Here is a 27,971-nt window from a genome sequence, read left to right as displayed (position 1 = left end):
AATGTATGTGGGTTGTGTAGCCTTTTATGACCAGATGTGATTTGCATCGCATTAAGGGTATAGACTGCTAATGTGGGTGGGATTAGTCTGGCAGAGATTTTTAATCTGTTCAAATCATGAATTCCAAACTTTGAGAAAACAAAAAAGTGAAATAAAGCTCTTTTTTTTTAGTATGGTCAGTTTTCTTGATTATCTTATGGCGCTAAAAGATGTTATAGTTATAATGCCACATAGTTTAATTACATCTGAAGAAGGGACCTCAGAGACCTTGGAAGGTTATGTAACTTTAGATTATATGAACGCTAGTCCTCTATAAGGAGTATGTTTGTGTTCAGGTTCATACAAATATATATTGCAGAATACCACTTCAGACCTTCCGTATTGCAGGATAAAACGTAGTACTTTGAGGTTCCTAACAGGTGTATAACTCAACTTATTGCATGCCCACCTGGATTTCAAATGGTTAAATATTTTCAAGGCGCGTTGAAGGTAAAACTGATAAAATAAGCCCCATCAAAATGAAAGATATATGGTAGGATGTTCATTTTTTACCTACAGTAACAGTATAACAACCCATCACAAGAATAGAAAATGTTGATGACTCTTATAAGGAATCCTTCATGTCAAAGTGATATTGCAAAGAGGGAATTTATATACCTATAACTAAGGGTTGCGTATTCCAGCAATCAAGAGACAAGAAACAACAGCATGAAAAACACATTTAGTATGGAGCAATCTGCATGAGTAATTGCCTGTCATCTCAAAGTGTGAACAGGATTTGCACTTTTTCATGAACATTTCAGAGCTTCTTGTCTAACCCAAGGACATGTAAGAACACATCAGTATATGAGTAATTTTCCGGCAGCAATTTTCTGGAGTTTTGCTAAAATGTTCTTGCAACACAGTTTTTTTAAGATGACTGCGATATCTCTGCTCTTACACACGATCACAGTGTACCAGTGGACACCATAATGTTCCTTGTTATATTAATTCAAACAATGATCATAAAACAAAAAGAATTTAGAGCAATGAATTACCAAAACCCTAATTTCCACATGTAGCTCCCTGGTGCTGATCCTTGCCTTGTATTAGCCAGTGAAGTACCCTTCTTTTAGTGGTCCTGATATCAATTGAAAATCTGCTGGTTGGCCACTAGTTGTCCGCTACTTTGCTCATGAATTAGTTGTTCTATTTGGTGGCAATAATTAATCTACTGCCCCTCTCTATCACTCCATGTTTGATCTTAAGTATCCACCAAACCATCTATATCCCTGTGTTTTTTCCTTATTTCCACATTTTCTTACTAAACCTTTGTTTCTTTTTGATGGACAAATTATCAACTGGACCTTAAACATTAGAATCAACATTAGCAGAATCATGTTTATTTTAAATGGAGAGTTTAACCCTGTGAAAATCTATTGGTGTCAGCACCCTATATAATTACATTTAAATGGGTGTTCTTTCTAACCCTACACCCATAGTGTATCTTCATAGTGAATTTACTTGTTTGCTCTAAATCTGTCAGAAGAAAATAATACATGGATAACCTAATATATAAGTGCAATAAAATACAAACTCACAGTGACAATAAAATATATAAAAAATGCAGAACATGACAGCTTATAAAGGTTTATAGAAATTGTACATCTAATATGCTTTATGAACTTGTCACTGTCAAAGGCTTGCTGTCACGTGGAATAATGGCCCAATGCATTTGCTTGTGGCCTGGAGGGCAAAGCGAAATAGCAATGTTTATAGTGTCCTTAGAGTTTCATTATATTACGTGGTGACAACACCAGGATGTATGAGTACAGATTTACAAAGTGTACCCAGCAGAGTTTACTCTTAAACTTTATTGGTGCCTTTACAATTCGGTCAAATGCACAGAAAAGGATGTTCATGCATTTCTGCCATGTCTGCATCTGTATTAATGGAGTTCTAACGCCAGAGTGTGTTCCACATTTACAGTGTCATAAAGTATAAGTCTCCAGTGGCTTCGTTCTTTTATTCTACAAAAGTCTGAAAAATAATTGATTATGATTGGATGCAATATACAATAAGCGTCATTGCCTAGAATATCAGAATATCAGGCATTGGGAATGACAGATGGTGCTGCTGACAATCCACTGCAAACCTGAACCATGTTACTGCAAGTCTAGTGTGAGGTTGACTACAGCTTACTTTTGCCACAGTTTCAACCAGTGCCATGGCCGCTTCATACAGTCCATCACTCAATAGCAAAGCAAAGCTCTCTTTATGCAAATAGCTATCAAGAGTTACTTAAAACTGACAGTTCAAGGGTGATTGATATCCTTGTGATGTCAATCTGCATGCTTAACATGGACCTGTTACATGCAAGACTGTTTTAATAAATGTACAGTATATTTATTAACTACAACTCAGTCTTTGTGAAAAAAATAAAAAGAAATCCACCAATGAGTCAATTAATGGTAAAAAATTATTATGAACATTAAATTAAGAGGGTGTCTAAGAAATGATTAAAAGAATGATTACACTTGTGTAAGGGTCTTGTAGAGAAGATGTATGAAATATTAAGAAGTTATGTGACGTGTCTTTTAAGGGGCTGTGTTACAAAAAAGGACAGATATATAAGTGCATGTTAGGCAAATTATTTATTGACAGATCTATTCTTTTATTATTTGCCTTGAAGTGTCACTCACATAAAAACATCAACCTGTAAGAAACTTCTTCAGTCCAGCAACAACTTATGAGTTGCTGCTTTTGTGTCCCATTGCAATAAAGCGTTCCTGGGAAATATACAAATGAGGGAAATGTTTGACTGCAGGGGTACTTTTGATGCAACCACACAGGAAAGTTCCGTTCACATTTTTACAGCCATTGCATCATATACAGTATATATATATATATATATATATATATATATATATATCAACAGACATAGGGTTCTTAGGGGTGAGGCTGTGGTGCACAGAGGGTCTGCCCTTATGAAGAAGCACTCTGGAAGGCCTGGTCAAAGGAGCTGATACTGGGGAGAAGCATAAGAAGAACAAAGACAAAGAATAAGAGGCAAGATAAGTAAGCTGAGCTGTGGGAAATGAGACAGGGATGCATATGCGAATGGAAGAGAGGTAGGGAGACATTGAGAGAGTAAGAGGGTGTGAGTAAGAGTGAGAGAGCTTGAGAGTGAATGAGAGTGTGAGAAAGTTAGAGATAGCGTGTGGGTGAGAATGACAAAAACCAAGAAAAAAAGCAAATAAAAATGATCATGGTAGATGGAAGTTATGCTGCACCACTATTTATGTTTGGATTACTATATATTTAAAGGAGTCATACTGTACCACCGTCTGTGTCTGACTTGGTGTATGGGAGGGGTCATGCTGTACCACCATCTTTAGCAATGCATTCGTGAAAAGAAGTCCCTGAATGGCAGTTAGGAAATGCGGTTACCCTAGTACAACCTTATGAACAGGCACAGTTCGGCACACAGAGCAGGCAGCTTGGTAAAAAAAAAAAAACACCATACTAAAACCAACACAACCCCACACCACCAACACACGCATTCTGGCAGCTGATCACACTTGTATGGAAATGTATATTTTATTCCTTACTAGTATAATTTAGTATATATAAAATAGAACCACATATACTGTACACATTTGCTAAGGGAATTGGGGCTTTAAAAAAATATTTTGTGTTCTTTATCTTTATTGCTTGATTTGACATATATGGAGAAAAAAAAAACATTTATCACTACAACACGTGGTGTGATGCATCGGTTGCTTCAAAGTAGGCACTTCTGAATAGTGTGGCTTATCCTGAAAAAAACTTTAACCTTAATATAACTAGAGCAAAAATACAACTGGTCTGGTCAACAATGGGGGGAAATGTGCCCTGAGAACTGCTACTCACAGGGTTAACTTTCACGAAATAATGTTCTATAGGAACTCATTATTGCCAACATTTTCTACATGGAGCCACAAACACTGATTGTATTACAGGGTACAGTTTTAGTAGCTATATCGGGTAGAACACAGACCCGAAATGAATAATGTCCTTGTCCTACTTTGCTCAAATATATGCTTCATATTTTACCTAGTAGGGATATTGCAAAGGAGAAGACAGTTTAGGACAGTCCTCCGATCATGTCAACAAAGCTCCACGAAGCTACTCGTTCTGCACCCAAATATAAATGAATACAATGGTCTCACTGTTTTTTTATCAAATGAGCTGTTAATGCCGATAAACAAAGGCTGAGAAACGTGCAAAACGTCTTTGTTTAAAATGTAAACTCAGTAACGCCTATACCATGTTCTACTTTTTCATAGGAACAGAATTTAGATTTTTTTTCCTCTCAACAAGGTACAAACATATCATTAGGTTATATATTTGTTTACATGTCAGAAGCAGAAGTAAAAACATTTGTAGAGGAGTTGCGAGTCATGTAGAGGAGGCAGATTGAGTATTTTTAAATGTTGATACTTTTTCTGAAGCTTCATAATTTACTCTCATTTAGGTTGCATTCTGGAACTGTGACTAGCAACACATACAATACAATTATGTACAAAAGAAATGGCAATGTTTATGCATGTCCTGTCCATCCATCTGTTGACATTAACGGCAAAAATCGAGTGTACTACCTGTGAGTGGGAGAAACACCTGATAAGCTAAATGGCCAATATGGTAATCATTAAGTTCTTTTGTTACTAGTTTTAGCACCAAGGAAGACCAAGTACCCAGGCCTTTTCGTTTTATTTTCTGAAGCCCAAGATCTAGGGCTAATGTTGTCATGTGAAAGTTGAGTGCTAGTGCTCCAAAATGTCAATGTAAGGCTATAGTGGAACCACACTCCCCACCTCCTGGGAGTTTACAATCTAGAGGATGTATCCAATATATGCTGACACTCTTTACCTTTCAGAAATCTCCAGGTTAAAAGCATGGATCAGTGAACAGATCAGGCAGCTTAGTAAAAACTACACTGAAATGTACACTGAATTCCTTACTTGTACAATTTAGTGTGTATATATATATATATATATATATATATATATATATATATGTACAACCTAGGGTGACCATGTGTCCCAGATAACCCATCACAGTCCCGCATTTTGAGGCACCCTAATTTCAGGACAAGAAGTGTCCCTGAATGAGTTTCATTACCTTCTCCGCCAACCGCTTCCCTGTCTCCTTTTATGCTTCTTCTCTTGCCTCTTCTTCTTTCTTCAAGGTTAGGCTGTGGTGCACGGAGGGTCTGCCCTTATGAAGAAGCACTCTGGAAGCCTTGATTAGAGAATGAAAGAGAGGTAAGGAGACATTGAGAGAGTGAGGGTGTGTGAGAAAGAGTGAGCTTGAGAGTGAATGGGAGTGTGAGAAAGTTAGAATGTGAGAGGGCATGAGTAAAAGTGAGTGAGACAGCATTAAAGAGTGTAAGAGAGTGTGTGGGTGAGAATGAAAAAACAACAAAAAAGCAAATTAAAATGATGATGGTAGATGGGAGTTATGCTGCACCACTATGTCTGGATCACTATATAATGAGAGGGGTCATGCTGCACCACTGTCTATGTCAGGATCATTATATAATGAAAGGAGTCATACTGCACCACCATCTCTGTCTGTATTGCTGTATAGTAGGAGTCATGCTGTACCCACCATCTTTGGCAATACACTTGTAAAAATGAATAGACAGTTCGGGATGTGCCTATTCACTGGCCTATCAGGCATTTGTTTGCCAGATGGCCAGTCCGGGCCTTAACCTCCCCCACTATGAAACTACATTTTCAGGGACCAAGTTCCACTGCAGCATTTCCAGTGAAAAACATAATCAACTCATAATAATAATAAAACACAAATATGTGCAAAACCAACAATATCGCAAACCATTTTGGGGGAAAAAAGCCAAATTAGCCCCCAGTCAGTGGCTGCTGTAATAAAATGTTTAACAAGTCCATTTAATTGATGGAAACAGTCAATCAGTGTCAGGGAAGTGATCCACTGAAATCAATGGCACACTTAGGTCCGAGGAGACCCCTGCCTGCTGCGCTCCGCAAGCCAAGATTGGAGCTGACTAAAGGTGAGTAAAATACATGCACTTAATGTGGGTGGGGAGAGGGGCAAATACATATGGAGAGATTCTGCAGAAGCCGTCCTTTTAATGAAATACACATGAGCAGATCTTTTATTTTATCCTTCCTTCTTATTTTAGATACATAAAACACAAATACCTTTCTAGTTTCTATGGGGGAAACCAGTGCCCAGTTTTGTTTCACATGACCATAAAGCATGCCCTAAAATATATTTTGTGATTAAAGAATTATTTCTGGTAAAGCAATGCAGGTAATGATATTTCGAATGCTATATTTAAATATAAAAGTGATTGTATTTCGGATGCCAGATGGAATACCCAGCTACAGACTGTATTGCATAACAAGCGGTTCTTACTTTCAGCTAACAGAGCTGATTTTATTTCTATATGCAGTATGGGACATACAGTATATTTTGCTGAAATTCTAACGATTAAACCTGTCAATCATGCCTAGGACGCTGTCAGTTGAAGCTTCAGAACTGTATTTGTGGTTGACAGATGAACAGAAAGAGGGCTCGGTGTTAGGTAGCATGTACTAGCCAGTACTTACCCCATCACCATAGTTTATGCCTATATATCTACCATTAAGGAGGTACAGCTGTATGGGCCGAGACTTTGGTGGGGTCCCCAGAGTCTCACACATTTACTCCCGCCATATCCCTCCATTACACACAGATGCCTTATCTTCAAGGTAGAGACTTGTCATAAAGCAAGGCTGAACTTCTTTAAAGTAGATTGCCTTGGGGAAAGGCGGATGGGTTTAAATGGAAAATCTGGCTAAGAGTGGTGGGCTTTTTAACATGATGGGCAGTGACAGGGTGGGATCCCTGTCTTCAGGGAAGGGTTGGCACTTTCTGGCCCAGGTGGCAAATACAGCCAGTCACCTCCTGTAACTAACATACACACTAGCACACACTTACACTCTCACACTAAAATAGCCAAGTCTATCACCATCATAGCTGCTCACGTGGTACATGAGCGGCCATACTTTTACAGCAAGGTTACGTAACACTGCGTTAGGTGACCCCACTGTGTTATGTGTTATGGAACCTGTTTGGTGAATTTTTGACTCTCTCGGGACTCTCCCCCCTCTGTGGCGAGCCCGCTCCTGCCTGCCCTTACTATATAAGTTTAAATACACATATCTATATTTCATAAAGCATACTGTAACATCTCATGGAAAAAACCTTTTCTTTAAGACACTTAGAAAGCAGACATGTACTATACACAGATACAAAGGCTTGGTCCCAACATGCATGCATAGCACACAGGCCTATATCCCTCAAATTCTAATCCCTTTTATATATATTATACATATATTACATAGATCACATATATATATAATATATACATATAAACGATACATGAAGGAAAGCGATACTTTGTATACTTTTAGCATGTCTGTATTTTATGTAACTGGTGTACGGAATTCTGAAACATTGTATCAGACGTTCCACGCCGCCTCCCTACCCTCCAGTGAAGAACCCGAGCTCCCATTCCCAACGCAGGGACGCCCCCGTCACGTGACACTAACAAACTTTTTTTTTTTTTCCCCTCTCTACTCTCCCCCCATTCTTGCCCCCCTCCCCCTCTCCATTCTTCCCAATGGGCTAGTAAATGGCGGCCTGAGAGCGGACGTACCCAGACGGATTTTTTTTTTTAACTCCACACCTCTTTTTTTTTTTTGCTTTTCTTTTCATTTTTTTTTTTTTTTACTTGTTTTGTATTCTTCCGCCTCATCCCCAATAGGAGGGAGGAGTTTGCTCCAGGAAATCCCTGACACGCCAGCCGGGCAAGGCGACCCGTTCTCCCGACTCTGAAAGTTTCATTTTAATCCGCTGGAGCTTCTTCTCCTCCGCCTTTTATTGGACTTTATCCGGGTGACGCCTTATGGCGATGTGGAAGTGGCTGTAGCCCGGTGTTGGGTTGGTGGGGGGTGGAAAGATGACTCGCTGGGTGCCAACCAAGAAAGAGGAGAAATACGGAGTGGGTGAGTGCAGGAAGTCGGAGTGTTACCCACATTGTGTGTCTTTGTGTCAGGCCCCTCTGCTGATTGTGTCACATCGTGTGTGCGGAGTCCAGATGTCTCGTCATCATTCACAACTAACACAAAACATTCAACACTTTGTAGAAACAAGCAAAGTAGCCATTAAAGATTAAATCATGCAGACTGTAATCAAAGGGGTTTTGGGAGGACTGGTCTGCAGCTGCTGCAGAACATCTTGTGCGACAGACCTGGCAAGTGTTGTTTGTGTAGGTTGGAGGTGTCTTTGTGGCTCATCTAGAGCATCCTGCATCTTATTCAGTAGATAATGGGAGATAAGAGCCCCTGATGTAAGACCTTAATCAGTCCTTGATCTCGTCTTAGATTCTGGAGCCGAATATCTATCCCATGCATGTTTAAATTTCCTTACTGTATTCACCTCTACCACTTCTGCTGGGAAGCTGTTCCACTTATCCACCACCATTTCAGTAAAATAAAACTTGCTTGCATTACACCTGACCCTTCTAACATGTCCCCTTCTTTAGAATAAATTTCCCTCCTGTGCTTTGTTTAAATCCCCTTAAACATGCCCGTGATCTATGCTTTTGGTGGTTTAACAGCCGGAGGGTGGAGGCTGGACTCTACATGCAGGGCCATATCCTGATCATACCGCAGGGTAATGGAGCCTTACTGGTCCGGCCCGTGGCGGCTTGTAATTGTATGGTCTGTATCGCTTACAGTTTAGGACCGTGGACTCTATATGCAGTTTTCCTTGTCTTAAGAATTCGCCTGTATGAAACTCATGCGGAGCTGCTAATCCGTGGGGTTTGGGGGGGACTTGAATATGATTATTTGCGTTCTGCTCAGAGAATTGGCCAGTAACCTAACATATAGAATTATAACCCCAGGACATACTTGAAAACGAGAGAAATCTCCATGTATTCTTCCTAGTAAATAAAATTGATTAAATATGGCTGAATATATCCCATTGCCAAATAAACCCTTTTCCTAAACAATGGCTCCAGCTGCTTGTGAGCATTGATGTTCCCAGGAAGGGTTAAAATGTTACATGTTCCCATAATATAATGTGTGTGTACATAAATATATATATATTATATACATATAATGCACGTGAGGTTTATTGGCCATCATGGTGCAATGTATGGTAACACAGCTATGTTTGGTGACGGTGCTTCTTGTGCATTCAGCGCTGCAGGCGATGGGTTATCTTGCTGATCCTCCTCTTCGCAGCCTGGAGCGGCGTCTCTTAGCTTTGTGTATGGCTTGTGTGTGGCTCATCCCATTGGAATGGCTTTGAAGACACGCCTGTTCCCACAGCACAGGAAGGCCCTCGTCCTCCAGATGCACGTTCAGCCTCCTCCTCCTTCTTAAACCCTTGGCTCTCTCCCTGACATTTCACTCTGTTCTCCGACACTATACTGGGGGGGGGGGGGGGGGGACTTTTACAGCAGGAAGCGACTTGTATAAGGGGTTTGGGGATACAATTTCTTAATTGTATGATCTTACCGAGCTACCCCTTTTATTCCTTCTCAGTTTAAATGCCATTATTTGCCAGCACATTAAACTGCCCTCTTCGTAAATCGGTATCTAATCAGCGCATTCTTCCAGAGGGGGTATATTTACAGCTACAGTATGCTAATGGTAAATAATGATCTCTATCTTATATTTTAAACGTATACTTCATTGGAATCCATGGAATCCTACGACGATCCGCCCATCTTTATTAAGCGTCCTAGCGTACTTAGACAAAAAATTAATTAGCTGAGTAAATGGGAATTAGCAATTTCTCAGGTTTAATCACAAAACACTTAAGAACCTAAATGTCCAAAGGGGGCGCTCGGCACTCCATGCAGCTTTACCATCAAAGAATGCATATTGACGTACAGTGTTATTATTAAGCGATAACATATTCCACAGATATGGGGTAGTTAATAAATATGCAGTGATACATTATAAGTGGAGGAGCTTGCGATCTCACACTACAGTTCCTGGCTAGAATTGTGGGCTTCTGATGGCCCTGCTTGTCAGCTTACAGTCTATGTAATATACATTTATTAAACCTGTAAAAAACACATCAAAGTACTTGCTTGTAAGAGAAGCTGCAGCTCCAATGTGGCAGCAACCCCCCCCCCCCATGGCCCTGATTATTGTGCTTTCTGCGCATGCATGCTGGGGGTCTCTCCAGCTGGCTGGCAGTGAATATACCATGGGTACGCAACAAGCAGGAGGTATGTTTGGCCAAACAATGAACTGCAAGCCAAGGAGCTGGTGGTTGGGGTAAACGGAGAAAGGTTTCTAGGGGTTTCTGCAGAATCTTTTTTGCATCTTCAAGGAGGACCGCATGAACATGTAAGCAGCCAGACCTGTAACCAGGGCTCTTGGTGCCTGGGTGGGGGTTGAAGGCCCTGCCCAGAGTGGACTTCAGATCTGCTTCTGGAAGCATTCCTGTGGGACAGTTCTAGCATGTCCTTCACATTGTGGTGCCTGGGGCAGCTGCCCTTCTTGCCCCATGGGAATTTCAGGCCTATAGGCACTTTTTTTTTGGTATTGGTCTATTAAAAGGACAGTCTAATGTCCCTGGTGCCTCCACGGTAGAAGAAAGAGTATTAAAGTACTCTGTGAATAAAGCACTTTTCTCACACAGAAGATGCAGCCCTTCTGCCACTTATTGGTTGCTTGCGGCTGTCAATCAATGGGAGGAAAGCACTCCCATCGAAATCAATGGTAGATCTTTAATGCTTATAGGGGTCTCATCCCTGTACTCGGTGTTCACCTGAGTCACCCAAACACATCTCTTGCTGGGGGTTTAAGGAAAGGGGTAAATGCATTGGGGGGGTTCTGTGAGATTTTAAGGGACCACACAGTTATTATAGGCATTAAAGTGCAAATGTTGGCTGGAAACCTCCTTTAAAAGTGCTTGGGTGACAGATCCACTATAACATTATAAAGGCTTACGGGGGAAAAAGTGTGTGTGTGTGTGTGTGTGTGTGTGTGTGCATGAAAAAAGCAGAACATTTACTGAGTGTAAATAACACCTATTAGTGTCTGCTTCAAAAATAGCTTGTTTTGATGTTAACCTGCAAACTCTTGAGTTCCCCTCCGTCACCCAGCAGCACAGTTTGTTTATTCGTATGCGGTCTGAAATCCTGTTGCAATTCCCTTCCGTTTGTCAAAAGAGGAATCATAGCTGTGTTCACGAAGGTTCTATTTGTGATCATCTCTCTATTCAGCCGCTATTACCGGCCTGTTTCCAAGTTCCCATTGTTAGCATTGGTCAGAAAAATGTGCCTGTTCTGGAACGGGTTTAAATGCATTAACTCTTGAACGTGTTCCTGTTTTTACATTTGTACACATAACTTAATAATAGGAAATCTCTTACTGTAATCCATTCCGATGATGCTCGACTTTCATTTCTATCTGTAGGAAGGAATGATGTTAATTATAAAGTATGCAATAAGTAGAGATGGTCGCGTCTGCATAATACTGTTTTGTTAGCATATTGCATCGTAACTTATTTTAATTTGCGTTAATGAAACAAAACAAGTGTCCAAAAAAAAAAAAAAAAAGATACAGAGCTGGGCTATAATTTTCAAATATTTTAGAAGTTTAATCAAAGGATAGATTGAAAAGTATAGATGAGGTTTCTAAGTAGGGTATTTATTTTGGTCAGCAGTGTAACCCTCGTCTTATGTAGACCACAACTCTCATCAGATCCATTCATATCTCCTGTACGAGATGATTAGTATGAAATACCATTAAACAAATCAACCACTGATTAAAATATAGTTTGCATGATTTTTTTTGTCCTTTTTTTTATTCTTAGCTTCCAATGAAGGATTTATATTAAGATCGTCACTAAAAGATCCAAATTCTTCATATACTATAATTGTAAGCAAATAAAAATTAGTAGGCAGATTATAAATGACTCCACTTACACTCCACTTTTTCATCTTAACCTTAACTATACCGAAGTGATTCCATATATGTAAAACATCAGACTGTTATTGTTCATTAGAAGTCTACAAATTCAAGGTACACCTCAATACAAAGTTATTTTTATTTTCTGTGAATGGATAGAGGTGTTCATCAGTACCCCTCTTTGCATTTTACATCTTCCCACCAGCTAGTTGTCCCGTGAGAGATGAATCTCTTCTCGCTTGGAAGGAGTGCTGGCTCACTTAAATGTTCCAGGGAGGTTAGAAAGGACCCTCCACACGCATGCGCGGAAAGTAACATCAGGTCGTAAGCTTTTGTGCCTGTGATTGGGAGCTTCAAGCAGCAGAACCTGTTGTGAAGCGACATGCGGAGGGGAACCAAGTTCCTCAGTGTTTTGCTCTTTGCTTCCTTCAAGCAGCTTCTCCTGAGCGCCTGATGCTTTACTTTTTGTAAAATAAATTTCCAGGCCCCCAAATAGCTTGGTTTGGACAAATGCCGGCGTTCCGAACAGTTTCTGTACAGTAAATGCTAAGGTCTGAAACTTTGTAAAATATAGCCCTATGCATCGGTCACCATGTGCTCACCAAAACAGTGTATCAAATATAATATTCCCACAAAAGCATCCTATACACTTGTCGCATTAAAGAATATATATACTACATATTATAGCCCAGTCCATTTTTTTTTGATCTGTGCAATTTTCAGTCGGTTTGGGTAATATTGTAGTTTTCATGCTCGTAATGTATTGTGCCAAGGCATCTTTGAGTCAGTATCTGCCCTGGTGCGTGTGTGTGTGTGTGTGTATATATATGTGTGTGTGTATGTATGTATATATATATATATATATATATATATATATATATAATTACACTCCTCTATCATGATTGGCCCTTCAGTGGAAAAATTCAAAATCCACAGATGTGTGAATGAGCAGCGGCAATGCAGTCTTTGGCTTTAAAAAGGCTGCAATAATGTAAAACAGCTCTAGGTTTTCAATAGGTTTCTTTTTAATTTCTTAAGCCCTGTAAGCAGTAGGGGTACTTTCCAAATATGTTCCCTGCATGTATTTAAATGCACAGTTAGTACGTGTAACCGCATTCTTAATCACTCTGGAATCTGAGACAAATATAGAATCGTTACAATACGAACTTAGAACTTGTTTAGCAACTCGAGTTCCTGATAGTCGCTTATAACAGGAAAGCAGAAGTGTGGTGCGATTCTAATTAAGAATCTATGTAAACCGCAATAATATTTTCCTGGCTAATGTAACTAATCTATGGAAGGACGATTCTTATAGATTCTAGTGGATCCATTAAAGTGTTGGAGAAAGTTTTTCCAGTGCCTCTGACTTAATGTAACTTATAGGATAACATCGAAACTCCAATGATTAGTCCTGCTATAGAGGTCTTTGTCACCTTCGTAACACACACACACACACACACACACACACAATATAGCAATCAATATCTGTTATCTGTCACAATAATTGTGGATAAATATAGAAGACCATTTAATTGATGAACTTGCAAATGTAAAATATTCTTGTTTCACCAGTAAAAGTCCTGTTCTGAATATTTCCCAGAGATGTAAAATGCGCGTGGGAATAGAAATATTTAAAATAATATCCTCTCCTAGGGTTATGAAAACCATGATGGCAATAATTACCACGATGGGTGGGTTGTTGTCTAACGAAAGCTGGATAGTTTGGCTGATTCTGAACTTGTGAGACGTTCGATAAGCACTCTAGTATAAAACTCTGTCGAATGCATACGTTTGGTTGTTTTGTCTGCAGGCTACAGCTATAGGAAAATCTTTTTGTTGGCACCATGGAGTAGATACATGTCTGGTTCTCAGAGAATAATGTTACTGCTTTAATGGCTTTCAGAACTACTAAATAAACATGTTCTAACCCGGTGGTGGGTATTCACGAGGTCATGTGATTAGACAAAAGCATGTAACATACTGTATCTATACATAGGCTTAGGAACTAGAAGTTGTTTTTTTAAATAATATTTTTACCTACCCTTAAGGGGACACTCCAGCTGTCATATGCAACTGACATGTCTCAACATTTTAGTGTGGTTCTCACTTGCAAATGTATAGGGGGTTCTTCAGGATCCCCCCCCCCCCCCCCCATAGTCATGTGCCCCTTTTCCCGCCACCATAGCCATTTCCCATGAAGGAGATGTTTGCTCCAGCACTGGCTCAACAAATGTCATGGGGTCTAATGAGAGCTGTCTGGGTGCATGCGTGGAAAGCAATTCCCATTGGTTTCAGTGGCATTAATTATTGGACCAAGGAAGAGGCAGGAAGCTGCAGCTCTAGAGTTACTTTCTTTTATTTATTTATTTTTTAAATAATGTGTATTTAAGTACATATCTTTAACACATGAGTGCAATTAATTGGGGACTGTGCTTTAAAAACTACAAACCATTTGTGTTTTGGAAACTATGACATCATTCCAACACTGTTAGGGTTTGTTGCATTTTCAGTACAGATATATTTAGGTGTTATTGTTTAGTGTCTCCAGAAAATTCATTTTTGTTCAATATTACACTGATTTATATGGATTTCTATTCTTCTGGGGAAGAAAAGTCATTTTTTGTTTACTTCCAGGCTATTTGTAATTTGTGTCTTTTGTATTGAAAGTTCTGATCGCTGTCTTATAAATTGTCATTCTTATGGTTTTAATATTGAGCACGGAAAAGAAAAACCCTTGCTACAACCAAAGTGGTATTTAGTTGTTTGTTTTTTTTTCTCCTTTTTTTTGGAAGTATACACTTTATCTTTTATGTATTCTACTGAAAATACACTTTGAGTTTTATATATGTAACATTTTGTGTTATTTTTTAAAAACAATAATAACTTGTACATAATAGCAGAAATGTGAATAAACATTAAAATAGAATGATAAACAAAACTATGTATGTAGGACTGGAAACAAAAGTAAAATATGCATCAGTTTTAACATTTTAACCAAAGAACATTACTGTTATACACATTAACACATAATAAGGGTGCTCTTTTAGTCCTGCTAGTCTATTGGTTTTCAGGGAATGCATTCAGTTATGGATATACACCGATCAGCTATAACATTATGACCACCTGACTTATATTGTGTAGGTCCACCTTTTGCTGCCAAAACAGCCCTGACCCATCCAGACATGGACTCCACTAGACCTCTGAAGCTGTGCTGTGGTATCCGGCACCAAGACGTTAGCAGCAGATCCTTTAAGTCCAAGTGCACTGTGTGCTCTGACCCCTTTCTATCAGAACCATCATTAACTTTTTCAGCAATTTGAGCTACAGTCGCTCGTCTGGATTTGACCACACGGGCCAGTGCATCAATGAGTCTTGACGGCCCATGACCCTGTCGCTGGATCACTGCAGACCGAGACCACCCCGCAAGAGCTGCCGTTTTGGAGATGCTCTGACCCAGTCATTCTTCCTGCTTCTAACACATCAACTTTGAGGACGAAATTTTCACTCGCTGCCTAATATATCCCATCCAGTGACAGGTGCCATGATAACAAGATTATCAGTGTTATTCACTCCACCTGTCAGTGCTCATAATGTTATGGCTGATCGGTGTATATTATATATATGTTTATATATTATATACACACATATATAAATGATGTATATAACAGTGTATTAGTGTGAGGTGAGATAAGACAGTGAGTGGGATAAACTACGTGACCCTGCTAAGGTTTTCTTGCATTAATACAAACTTAGCCCTCATAGAAGAGATGTTTTGAGGCTGGCCAATCGTAGTGTATGGTTAAAGCTGCGATTCCTCCTACTCTGTTGTAACTAAGTGCAGTGTTATAAATATTACTGATATTGTTCAATGGCCAAACCACAAATAATTTTATACTGATTTAAATTTGTGTTCATAATTTTGCTGACAAGGCTTGTCATGTGACGTAAAAGCAGATGCTGATAGGTTGTTGCCATAGCATATCTGTAATGCCTTCCACAGGAGGTGTAATTTAAATAAAAATATCTGTGTTGTGTTTTAAAAAGCTTTTAGCAAATAATGGTTTGTCTAAATGGAACAGTTGGTGACATTAAATGTTACATCACACCTATCTACACAGAATGGGCTAGTGATGAGTTTGTTGATCCATCCAGTCTATGAACCATAAATATGTATTGGGCTCCATTCGACAAGTAACCAAGAGATACTATTATCCAAATGGTTCCATGAGGGTCTAGGGTAGATTAGTTTGTGTAGAGACAAGGGTAATATACCCATCACAAGAGGCAGGAACGGCCATAATAGCTTGCCAAAAACCAGAAGAATAGACCGTGTCCTCGTTAATATGCAGGATTCCTAATTCAGATCCTCATTCTGTTGGAACTAAAGGGGGTTTCTACTTTTTACTGTTTCATTTCCTGTTTTTTTGTTTTTTCTTCTATCTCCTTGGTTGACGTAGATGGGGTCCAAGTGGCATTCTATGTGCCATCCGTTTCTGCTGTTGGGTTCCACATCTTTAAGAACTAGGTAACCCTTAATGAACAGCCAACGGCGTTACCGAACACCATTCTGTCTATCGGGGATAGCCCTCCTAGCCACTCCTGGGATAGAGATGATTCAGTATTATCCAGCCCGATATTTGACGATAACCTGTATTCTTACATTAATACTTGCATCCAGAAAAAAACTTGTAATGAGTTGTATTTATTTAAAATGTCTTTTTCTGACCGTGGCCGGATCAGCATACTGTGCATAGTAACCTAAATTCTTTACCCAAATACATGTGTTGGGACATGTTTCACATTCTAAGGTTGCATTCATAGCATGCTGTTACTTTACAAACAGGGGGTCCAGCTGGAAACTAGCTAAGCCTCTGCTGTCGTAATATTACTCAATATACTATTTGTACATTTATGTACACTAAATTTTTTTTAATTATTTTTTTTTTTTTTAAGCAAAGTTGTAAATTTGCTATCTTATATATAACTGGTAGTGATCTGATCACCTTGGTTTCTCTTACGCATGATAAATAATATACATGTCATGGGCAAATACCTAGAACATAAGTTTACTAACAGTGGATTGACATCTATAAATACTTATAATCTGACACGTTAAAGTAAAGGGGACAATACACTTCTGTGTAATGGTTCTCTGTTTTTGCGGCCCCATCAAGAAGTACTTGACATCTGCTGTTGAAGTTTGTCAGGGGCATGTTCCTGTTCAGAGTAAAAGAACGTATGTGAATAAGTTGTCCTTCGCAGGCATCCTGTATAAAGATAAGGAGAGGCATCACAAGGTTTACCTATTCATGATTTTTCCTGTATACTTTGTATATATAATTAAAGAGCCTGTTTGTAAATGTTTTAACCTGGTATTTCATATGATAGTACAAGGAAATCAACCAATATGCAACATATGCTTTCATAAAAACTTCTTACTGTATAGAAAGGGGCACCAATTATTTGACCTGTTAGTAGTTAATGGTCCTGTGGAAATAAACCCAAAATGATGGTCCTTTTTATTACCATTTTTGATAGTTAGTTACTGCTGGTCCGACCATAACAAGCCCTGTTAAAAAGTAATTATTGTTTTCCCACCAGGCGGTTCTACAGATGCAGGCTATTTCTTGTGTTATTTCATCCCAGCTGTTTAATATGTTACTAATCCTTTTTGTCCGGTTTTGACATTCGGTTCTAGGTTAAACGTTTGAATTAACGTTTTATAGTTTTTTTTTTTTCTTTTGTTATTAATTTAATAAAAAACAGTAGGGATTTCCGACAGCCTTTCCCCTGCCACTGGGTTCAATTGTGTATCTCGCCTTTGAGGAAAGATGAATTAGTATATCATAAACCCAGGAGGCTACTACTTGTGCCAGCCACCCCACTCTGCAGCCTGACTTACAGTAAATACGGAGAAGGGACGGCTTATGGGAAATTCAATAAACAGTATGTCTAAGTGAAATTCTGCTCATTTTGGTGAAAGACTGTGACCAGTGAACTTAATCGGTTCTACAGACCACGCTCCACCATCTTTGATCCAAGGATGTCTTGTTTTTGGGTTTTTTTTATCCAGTATTGGTTTGCAGCAACTTCTCCTTTTTATGCAAGTCACATGCGGGTGTAAAGGTGATAAAGATGAATTAATGATTGTCTGGAAAAACAAATATGTAGAACATAAATCTTACTGTGTACAAATACATAGAGTAAGGCAGACCTAACTATAAGGTGGCTTGATAGATATATCTCAGAAGTTATTAATATTAATAATAATAATTAATATTAATAGATTCTACAGTAATTAATCATTTTTTTTCATTGTTCCTAGCACTTTACAACTATGATGCCAGAGGACCAGATGAGTTAAATATACAGATTGGAGATACAGTTCATGTCCTAGAGACACATGAAGGTGAGTAAAGTACAAAATGTGGTTCTAAATCCTGGAAGTAACTGAATTTACTTTAAGAAGGAAACTTTAGAATAACGTGTTTTTTTTCTTCCAAAGTGATCATTTGTGATCAAAACACCAGAAAGCGATGGTTCTTAACAGAATATAAACTGGGCTCATCATTTATATTTAGATACAAGGTCCATCCTTATAGGTACTATATAAATCTGCAAGTAGGTAAACATAAGATGACTTTCCACCTATATATTTGCAAACAGGCTGGCACAATATTAAGCAAATCTTTTTGCTCTCTAAAGTGACATTTTGTCATCAGTGAGTGCGTCACTATAAGGATTGTAAGTAAGAAATAGTGGCTTTGAAGGCCAACATCTGTCAGCTTTTTAAAAATTTCATCTAATGTGATGAATTTTTGTATATATATAAAAAAAAAAGTTCAATCCCCCAATAAAACTTCTTAAGACTGCTAAAAAAAATAATCACGAAAATAAATGTTTTATTGTCTACATTTTAAATGACACACTAGATATGCCTTACTGCAGTGATTGGTTACTTATACTCCTTTAATGCTCCTTTAAAATTCACACCTGTCATATAGAATTTTGAAATGAAATTCCTATTAAGCATTATTTGTATCTTCTGTTTATGGTCAGTACTGTCCAGACTAAAGGGACCGGTGAGAATAAATGTCAGATGCCTGTGATACAAGTATCAGGGTATCGGGGCTGTACAGAGGAGAGCTTGACTGCATTTGGTACTTTATATTCTGTGCCACCTGCGCTGCTCCTGCAAGGTCATCAACGCTTAGCGTCTAGTTTAACCCTGTGTGAGTCCCAACAAATAGCAACGAGTAGGTTAATATTAATATAGTTCTGTATTTAACATTTACACTAAAGATCACTGGTTTTGTGTCCGTAAACGATGTATGCTGTAAAGGTGGTATATGTATAGGTGTGTGTATAAATATCACATATGAACATTTTGTGATAAAAAGCCCCAGACAGGGGCTGAAACTTCAGGGTTTTTGTTCTCAGGGGTGCTGAAACTTGCTGCATCTGTTGGATTACAGGAGATCTAATTACCTTAAGTATGAATGTTGAGAAGAGAAAGCATAATTGTGTAAAATATGCTTAATAATATGTTTTCAGACAGCGGAATAATGTATGTGTTCTAGCTCTGTTATCTTGACTCCTTATGATATTGCCTGCTGGTTAACAATAGAATGGCCCTGTCTAAATAGCCCAGCCTGACACGGTAACAAATTAAAAGCTATGGAGCAACAGACTCCATTGGACAAGCCGTACCTCTTTTAATATTGACATTAAGCATCAGCTCAGCCTCCAGGTCTGCAGACAAAGGAAGTTTATCGGAACAAGATGAAATAAAACATCATTTTTAAGCTCAGTATGCAGTCATGCAGGTTTAGGTCTTACAAAAACAGGTTTTATCCCTTTTTGTTCCAATAAACAATCTTTATCCAAAGACCTGGAGGCGGCCATTGTTGTCAGTCATATGAAATGTTGACCTTCCCTGCTCAAGCGCCACACTGAGCTTATTCTTTATGGCATTGCTAATGAAGTTCATTCCTCAATAGACCGTCATTAGTCATTTCTCTGAATGATTAAGACCGAACCTTTTTTGCCACAGGCAGTATGATACGGAGTCTGTTTTTTGTCTAGTACAGGGGTGTCCAAGTTTTTTCTGCAGTGGGCCACTTCATCAGAATTGTATACGTGCGCGGGCCGCACTCATTTTTCACTGTGACAAAAAATATGGCCTTTAATAAAATATGCAGATTAAAATAAAGTAAAATGACACAAAACCTTTACTCTTCCTCTCACTGATTTCTGGGCCTTGAAAGGTTTGCGACTACAAATTCAGGATTCCCTAGATTTATTCTAGGGATGAACTAAAATGAAAATTCTGGACCAAAACATTCAGGGTTCACTTAGCCAAAACCGAAAATGACCCCCACCTTTAAAAAGAATAATAAAAACTCACATGTTTAATAAAAGTAGGTAACACACAAAATTAGCAATATGACTTGGCATGATAGGAGTGTGATTGCTAACAGCAATAACACTCCTATCATACCCAGGCAACCAGTAAATGCTGGTACCTAGGCATGATGGGACTGTGCTCACTGTGATTGCTGTTAGCAATCACACTCCTATCATGCCAAGTCAGCCAGTACATGCTGGTACAGGGTGGCTGTAAGTGCAGACCCCATACTGCTGGCAGCATCACTACACAAGGGGGGCAGCTAGCTAGGTTTCAGCATGTACTGGCTGACTTGGCATGATAGGAGTGTGATTGCTAACAGTAGTCACAGTCCCATCATGCCTAGGTTCCAGCACTTACACATCCATCCAGTAAATGCTGGAACCTAGGCATTATGGGACTGTGATTGCTGTTAGCAATCACACTCCTATCATGCCAAGTCAGCCAGTACATGCTGGTACAGGGTGGCTGTAAGTGCAGACCCCATACTGCTGGCAGCATCACTACACAAGGGGGGCAGCTGGCCAGGTTTCAGCATGTACTGGCTGACTTGGCATGATAGGAGTGTGATTGCTAACAGCAATCACAGTCCCATCATGCCTAGGTTCCAGAACTTACACATCCATGCTATCACACACACACACACACTCATAATCATTCATTCACAGATTCATTCCCTCAATCACACACACTCATTCAAACACCCTCCCCACCCCGTTACCTGCACTGCAGCTCCTCGATGCCGCTCACAGACTTCAGCAGGGGGCGCGGCCTCCCTCTGCCTTCTCTGCTAAAGCACAGAGGAAGTAGGATGTCACGTGAACTCCGCTTCCTCTGTGCAGTCCAGAAGACCCTCCCACAAGTAAGTAGCAGGGCTTGAGGTGCGGCTCGCGTAAGATCGGTTGCCCTGGCTGCCGATCTTACGCGGGCCGCACCTCGAAGTCTCTCGGGCCGCATGTTGGACGCCCCTGGTCTAGTAGATCGGGTCAAATAATGGAGGAAGAACACGTACAAATTGCTGCCTTGAAAACATTATGCAAAAAAAGAACTGGTTAAAAAGAAGGCAGTACAATATTTTTTGAAAACAATACAAATTGATGGGAGTTGGCTTAAGGAGTTTTCTTGTTTGCTTGTTTACACGGTAGCCGAAAACGATGGACCGTATGTCTGCTACCCCTGCTTTAACATAAATCCCATTCTAGATCTTGAAGCGTTATAGGAAAACCAATTGTTGCTATGACCCAGGTGTTTCTGGATCATTGCTTTACAGAGCAAGATGTTAGTTGGAGTCATCTTCCAAGGCTTCTAGGGGCCCCATGAAATTTTTAAAGATTGTGTTATTCATTGCCATGTGCTAGGTATAGCCATTGCTAGGAATATATTAACTCAACCTGGGGTCAAACTTCGATAAAATAGTTCAAGCAATTGTGTTTTTGTGTCTTTTTGTTGATGGGGAGTAAAAAGTGATTGATATGCCTACCTGGGACTTAGGTTTGGGACGTATGTTAAACCTAATGGACAGTGGATGGAACTGAACACTACTTCAACCACCCACCCAGAGATCAGAGTATTGCCCAGGGGCTCAGTAAAATGCAAGGCTAGCCACAGATTAATGCCCAAGGCAGGCATTCCTTTGGCCAAATCAGCCCCATTTTTTTATTTTTTTGAACTATTTGCGTAGGCAAAACTCCAGCTCTCAACAGACCTTAATGGGCTTAATTAGGGTGGGAATAGATTTTTCATGTTTACTACGTACATTTTTTTTCTGATTTATATTGTATTTTAAATCAGACATCAGGCTTTGCTGCTTTGCTTTACGACAAACCATTTGCTTTATTGAACAATTGTTCTAGAAAATATAATATTTTAACCAACGTTTTATTATGCTATATTTATAAGAGCAGCAACCACTAAAATCTTAATGGTGTAAATTAACAAGCGGGGTTTTTAGCCGATTGAAACACAGTTTTAAAAATAAATTTTCATATAAAGTGGTTATTTCCATGTTAAACTCTCAAGGTCCAATGACCAACGTCATATTTAAGCTCTGTAGAAGCAACAGATGCTTAACATCTGGATACTAAGTAGCAGATCATTGACCTGCGGAAAATGAAAACACCCAAAGCTAACATACAGGGAAAAGCATGGACTCTTTCAACAAAGTGTCTTCCGTTCTAATACCATTTACTGCCTGAATAAAAGCAACAACCCTTAATAAGTCCAACTGTGAAAAGTTACAACACCCACCATGGAGAGGCAGACAGACAAAGAGCTAGAAAGTCTCTGTCCCACTTGAAATAGGAGATGGGGGGGGGGGGGGGAAACATGGAAACAGGAACAAAAAAGAATGCAGGTTGTGTAGAAGAGGATAACGATCTTGCTGGCTGCCTCCATAAATACTTTTGTTCAGTTCAATGGGACCTGATGGGATACACCCCAAGTTATTAAAAGAACTTGGTGGTGTACTAGCAAAGCCATTGACGGATTTATTTAACCAATCATTATAAACGAGAGTCGTCCCACAAGATTGGAAGCTAGTGAATGTTGTGCCCATTGACAAAAAAGGCAGTAGGGAGGAGTCGGGCAACTACAGGCCAGTGAGTCTTACATCTGTAGTGGGGAAATTAATGGAAACCATGTTAAAGGATAGGGTTGTTGAATATCTAAAAAGACATGGATTTAAAGATCACAAACATGGGTTTACCTCAGGAAGATCTTGCCAAACTAATCTTATGGATTTTTTTGAATGGGTGACTAAAATAATTAATGAAGATGGTGTAGTAGATCTCTATTGCAGTAAGGATTTTGTTCCACATAGAATACGTATCAATAAACTGCAATCTCTGAGTTTAGATCCCGATATTGTTAAATGGATTAGGGAGTGGCGGAGTCAATGGCGTATATTCAGAGCAAGGTCTTGTTACCAGTGGGATACCTCAGGGATCTATATTTGGACCCATTCTCTTTAATATTTTTATTAGTGATATTGGAGATGGTCTTGATGGAAAGGTATGTCTTTTTTTTTACTTACGACGCAAAGATTTGCTACAGGGTTGATGTTCCTTGAGGGATAAACCAAATGATTTAGGTTAACTGGAAAAATGGTCAGAGCTGTGGCAACTGGCATTTAATGTGGATAAATGCAAAGTAATGCATTTGGGGCATAACAACCCAAGGAAGTATAGAATATTTGATACTGTCCTAACCTCTGAAGAAAGGGGTTTAGGGGTGATTATTTCTGAGGATTGTGTTTTGAATCCCAGCTTTCCTTCCAGTTGTACATCTTTCATGCCTTCTGTGGTTTTTAATTAACGTCTTAACCTTTTACCATTTCTTTGCAGGCTGGTACAGAGGATATGCTTTAAGAAAGAAATCGAAAAAGGTAAGTAGCCAAGGATATGGGGTGGAAGATGAGAAAAATTGAACAGTGTGGCTATTTTTTTTTTTTTTTAATATGGTGTAATGCAGACGACAATGAACCAGTGAATGCGACAATATGTGATATAATACATCCTGTGTGTCGTTTATACAGAGGAGTTCCAGACGTTTTAAATGTTGTGCAGCTACTATGGAAACTATTAGAATGTTCCTTCTAATCAATAAGCATCATTTTGCCCCAGAGTTACTCTATAAAAATATGGCCGAGGAGGGCTGGGGTCGCAGACTGCCAGTTGGATAGAACCGATTTGAGAGAACCAGTAACTTAAAAAGTAGGCTAACTTAATGAGGTATAATAATGGATATGCCAAAAGCTAAAACATAAGAAGGAGCTCCCATGCTGTACACGGGTGGTTTGTATTCCTGTACTGAACTGCGAAACATAGCATTTGGGAAAGTGACGGGAACGCTTTAAGGATGGGCTAACTCTTGTCTGATATAAGGTATACAGTGTGAGGGCTACCCTTCTCCATCTCTCTCGATCTTTCTTAATGTACAGTGGTTATCTGTGGTAGACAAATTTTATGAACATAAACCATACTGAGAATAACTGTACAGGACTATTTGCCCTCACTAAACGTGCATTAGGATTTCCTACTCAAGGAAACCTGTGAACAGGTCGATGAGGAGGAGGGGAATTCCATTTAAACTGGAAGTTTTTCTTGCTTTACAAGGAAGTAGCATTTTTGTGATTACTGTATCTTAAGTGCAGTTTTGCATTAAAATACAAAATGTTAGCTGGAATGGGGCCATTTAGTTGCTATTAAAGGATAGAGCTGAGGGTATTATTAAGTGTTGCCAGTCAATACTTTATATTAGCGGGAGCTTTTGCATAGCACATCTGTTTTGAGCGCTAGGAATCTAATGAAGAACATTATAGTAGATGGGTAAAGCCTTTTGTCAGATGGCATGGGTTCAATAAATGATCCGTAAGTAGACTAAATGCATCGCGACCTCCACATAATATATCTCACAAGTTCTTATTACTATTACAGGGTATATTTCCTGCAAACTATATTCATCTTAAAGAAGCAATCGTTGAAGGAAAGGGGTAAGTTGTTAAGTATCTAATGCTTTAGATCTTGCATTCCTCCTCTTAAAAGGTGTTACTGACTTTCTTAATACCTGGGATTTATTTTTTATTTTTTTTTTGTTTTCATTTTTTTTATTCAAGTTTTGACTAAATCACTAAATCACTAGCCTTGTATTTCATGTGTAATATTGGGTTGATTATTCTATATGCTCAGTGTTAAAGAGGAAGTTTCATTGAAAAAAATATTTTTCTCCATGCGCATAAAATCCAGTGCTGTATACATTAATGTATGTCGGCATTGAAAAAAAACTGGTTTTATCACATTTCATTCCAATAAACTGCATTTATCTGCAGACCTGGAGGATGCCATTATTATCAGTCATGTAATATGCAGTCATGTAATATGCTGAAACACCGCACTAAGCTGATACTTTATGGCAATGCTAGTGAAGTCTATTTGTCCATAGACTTTCATTAGTCAGTGTCCTACTGAATGATAAAAGCTGAGCCTTTCAATAAAGGGACAAGTTGTTCATCTAGTACACCGGGCTAATATAGCAGTTAGAATACGTGCAATTGGCTAATATGTAGCTGCCTGAAGAACTTAAAAAAAAAATAAAAAAAAAATAAAAAAAAAAAAAAGAAATTGGCTCTATTTTTGAAAACTAGCAATTAAAAAAAACCAAAAACGGTAGAAGTTCTCCTTTAGCAAAAAAAAAACAAAAACGGAAAAGCACAACAGTGCCAAAAACCTAATACCTTCAGTGTGCTTATCAGAAGCTTCATCCCTAATTAGGAGGAAAGACAGATAGGTAAACACAAAGAAAACAAACCAGAAAGATTAAGAAGCGAGAGTTGTCATTAAAAGTTCCTAATGAGATCTCTGCAAGAAATATAAATCAATATGCTTATACATGGCAAATCATTTTAATAAAAAAAATACAAAAAAATGTTTTGTTGGGTGTCATTTAACAATATACCATCATTTCCATTTTTAATGACCTATTTGCTATATTAATAAATATTTCACGACGCTCAATTTTGTTCTGTCCCTGATGTAAAATTAGTGAAAATCACTACACCTCCCCCTCAATGTTTTCTTACTTTGTGTCTTTGTCTTATCCCCTATATAAATATGTTGAGCATCAGTTTTTTAATAGTCTGATTACTGCATAATGATATCTCTAGGCTGATTATAAAATTGATTTCTGGGGCACACATAACATACTAAAATAGCAGACAGTTGGTTCATTTTTATCGTGAATACAATTTGAAAATAGTTATAAGCAAATGACTTGCAAAAAATGTCTGAATAATTAAAAAGTAATTATGCCAGCGTACAGTGTGGCCACCATGTCAAATGAAGCCATATCTAAAAAAACAAAACCCACAATTTTTAAGTAAAAATGTGAAACACAGAACAAAAGTTTGTACATAAGCATACATAGGCAGTGTGTTGGATTGTGGGTGTTAGTACATAGACGCCTAGCCATGGCCACCACTATGGTGGCCTATACACCTCTAAGACCACAGCAGGTTTTTCTTCTACTGGATCCTAATCTATTTTTTTTTCTCCAGTCTGTTCTATGTGACATGGAGTAAATTGTAATTATGAATTATTGTAATACTGATTTATTTATTTTTCTTTATTTGGGCAATTTACTAGTGTATAGAGTGCTGTCACAAAAGGTTATTTGTTGTAAGCAAGAAGAAAATATTTCACTGCCTACAGTGGTTGTGTTGGGAAAAAGTTCAGAAATGTGTTTCCTGTCTACAAGGGTTCGATAACTGATTTCAAAGTTACCCCGCCACCATTATAGAGTGGACATTGGTTCCTCCTCTGATATTTCTATACTTTTCTGTATCAATTTAAAAAGGCTTGCTTTTAAAGCATCATCTAGAATATCATGATAGACCCAGCTTCCTTTCTTGATCCTTCCTCTCTGTTTGGATTTCTAGGCAACATGAAACAGTGGTTCCTTGTGAGATTCCTCTTGTTCAAGAGGTCACAAGTACTCTGCGGGAGTGGTCTATTATATGGCGCCAACTTTATGTTGTAAGTATAGAAAACATTCCAGTGTTCTGCAAACAGTTTTTCGTCCTGTACGGCTGAAAGTGCTGATTTATTTTCTACACTTAAAAAAACCATTAGCTATACTTTAGTTGAAAATGAAATTTTACTTATATGAAAATTAAGATTTGCATTACTTAGCGTGTCGCTCATCACTTCCTGCCACCCGCTTCCTCGCCTCTGACAGCATGGGAGCCGTTACAGATTAGGTCCCCTTAATTATTCATTAAATTCAAAAAATATAATTCATTAACATACCTACATTTTGTACTTGTCCTCTGTGCCTTATTGCATCATGTACACCTTTTTATGCACTTAAATTCTTAAAATTATTCTTAAATTATTTGAAGTGCTAATTTTATACTTTATTTTTTTTAAACTTTTTTTTCTCATTCTAAATTAATAGTGACAAATGTATTGAATACGATTTCAGCACTGAATTTGTTAAACATTCCTCTGTTTGTATTTTTTCCCCTCTGTTGATTTAATTTTAATTGCTTGCTGTTCATTCTGTTGTTAGCAAGACAATCGAGATATGTTTAATTGTGTAAGAAACATGATTTATGATCTGGTGGAATGGAGATCGCAGATTCTGTCTGGAACACTACCACAGGACGAACTTAAAGAACTCAAGAAGAAAATCACTGCTAGGATTGACTATGGAAACAGGTTTGTACGGTAATATATGTTTGTGATCCTGTACGCATTTCAAGAGAAAACAAACAGTGGGCAAAGTAATGGGAGGACTGGAGAAGATGGCATGTAACTCTAAAAGAATGTAGGAATATTATATATATATATATATATATATATATATATATATATATATATATATATATATATATATATATATAATTAGTTAAGACTTTATTCCTAGAATGTATTAAGAAAATAAGTATTAGAGATCCCCTTTAAATCAAGTGTTCTAACTCGCATAGTCTTATTGTTTAACATTCTCGATGAAATCTAAAAGGTAATGTATCTTGTATTTACAGTCAAGCTTCTAAATTGCATTTGCTCGATTGTGTTAGCTGA

General features: G+C 38.4%; 1 protein-coding gene across 1 annotated transcript in view; it reads left to right on the top strand.

Annotated features, from left to right (window-relative positions):
• Positions 1–10,275: 10,275 nt before the first annotated feature.
• LOC149299046 (dedicator of cytokinesis protein 1-like) overlaps positions 10,276–27,971 on the top strand; it is a 156,718-nt gene continuing 139,022 nt past the window's right edge. The window contains exons 1-6 of the mRNA XM_089486839.1: positions 10,276–10,297; positions 18,313–18,396; positions 23,736–23,776; positions 24,828–24,883; positions 26,825–26,921; positions 27,457–27,605. Coding sequence (XP_089342965.1) covers positions 10,276–10,297; positions 18,313–18,396; positions 23,736–23,776; positions 24,828–24,883; positions 26,825–26,921; positions 27,457–27,605 — 449 coding nt within the window. The remainder of the gene's footprint in view (positions 10,298–18,312; positions 18,397–23,735; positions 23,777–24,827; positions 24,884–26,824; positions 26,922–27,456; positions 27,606–27,971) is intronic.

The sequence above is a fragment of the Sceloporus occidentalis genome, unplaced genomic scaffold, assembly GCF_023333645.1.
Source record: "Sceloporus occidentalis isolate IW3139 unplaced genomic scaffold, rSceOcc1.0.p SCAF_30, whole genome shotgun sequence".
NCBI classification, from domain to species: domain Eukaryota; kingdom Metazoa; phylum Chordata; class Lepidosauria; order Squamata; family Phrynosomatidae; genus Sceloporus; species Sceloporus occidentalis.
This window is presented reverse-complemented; position numbering and strand designations above follow the sequence as displayed.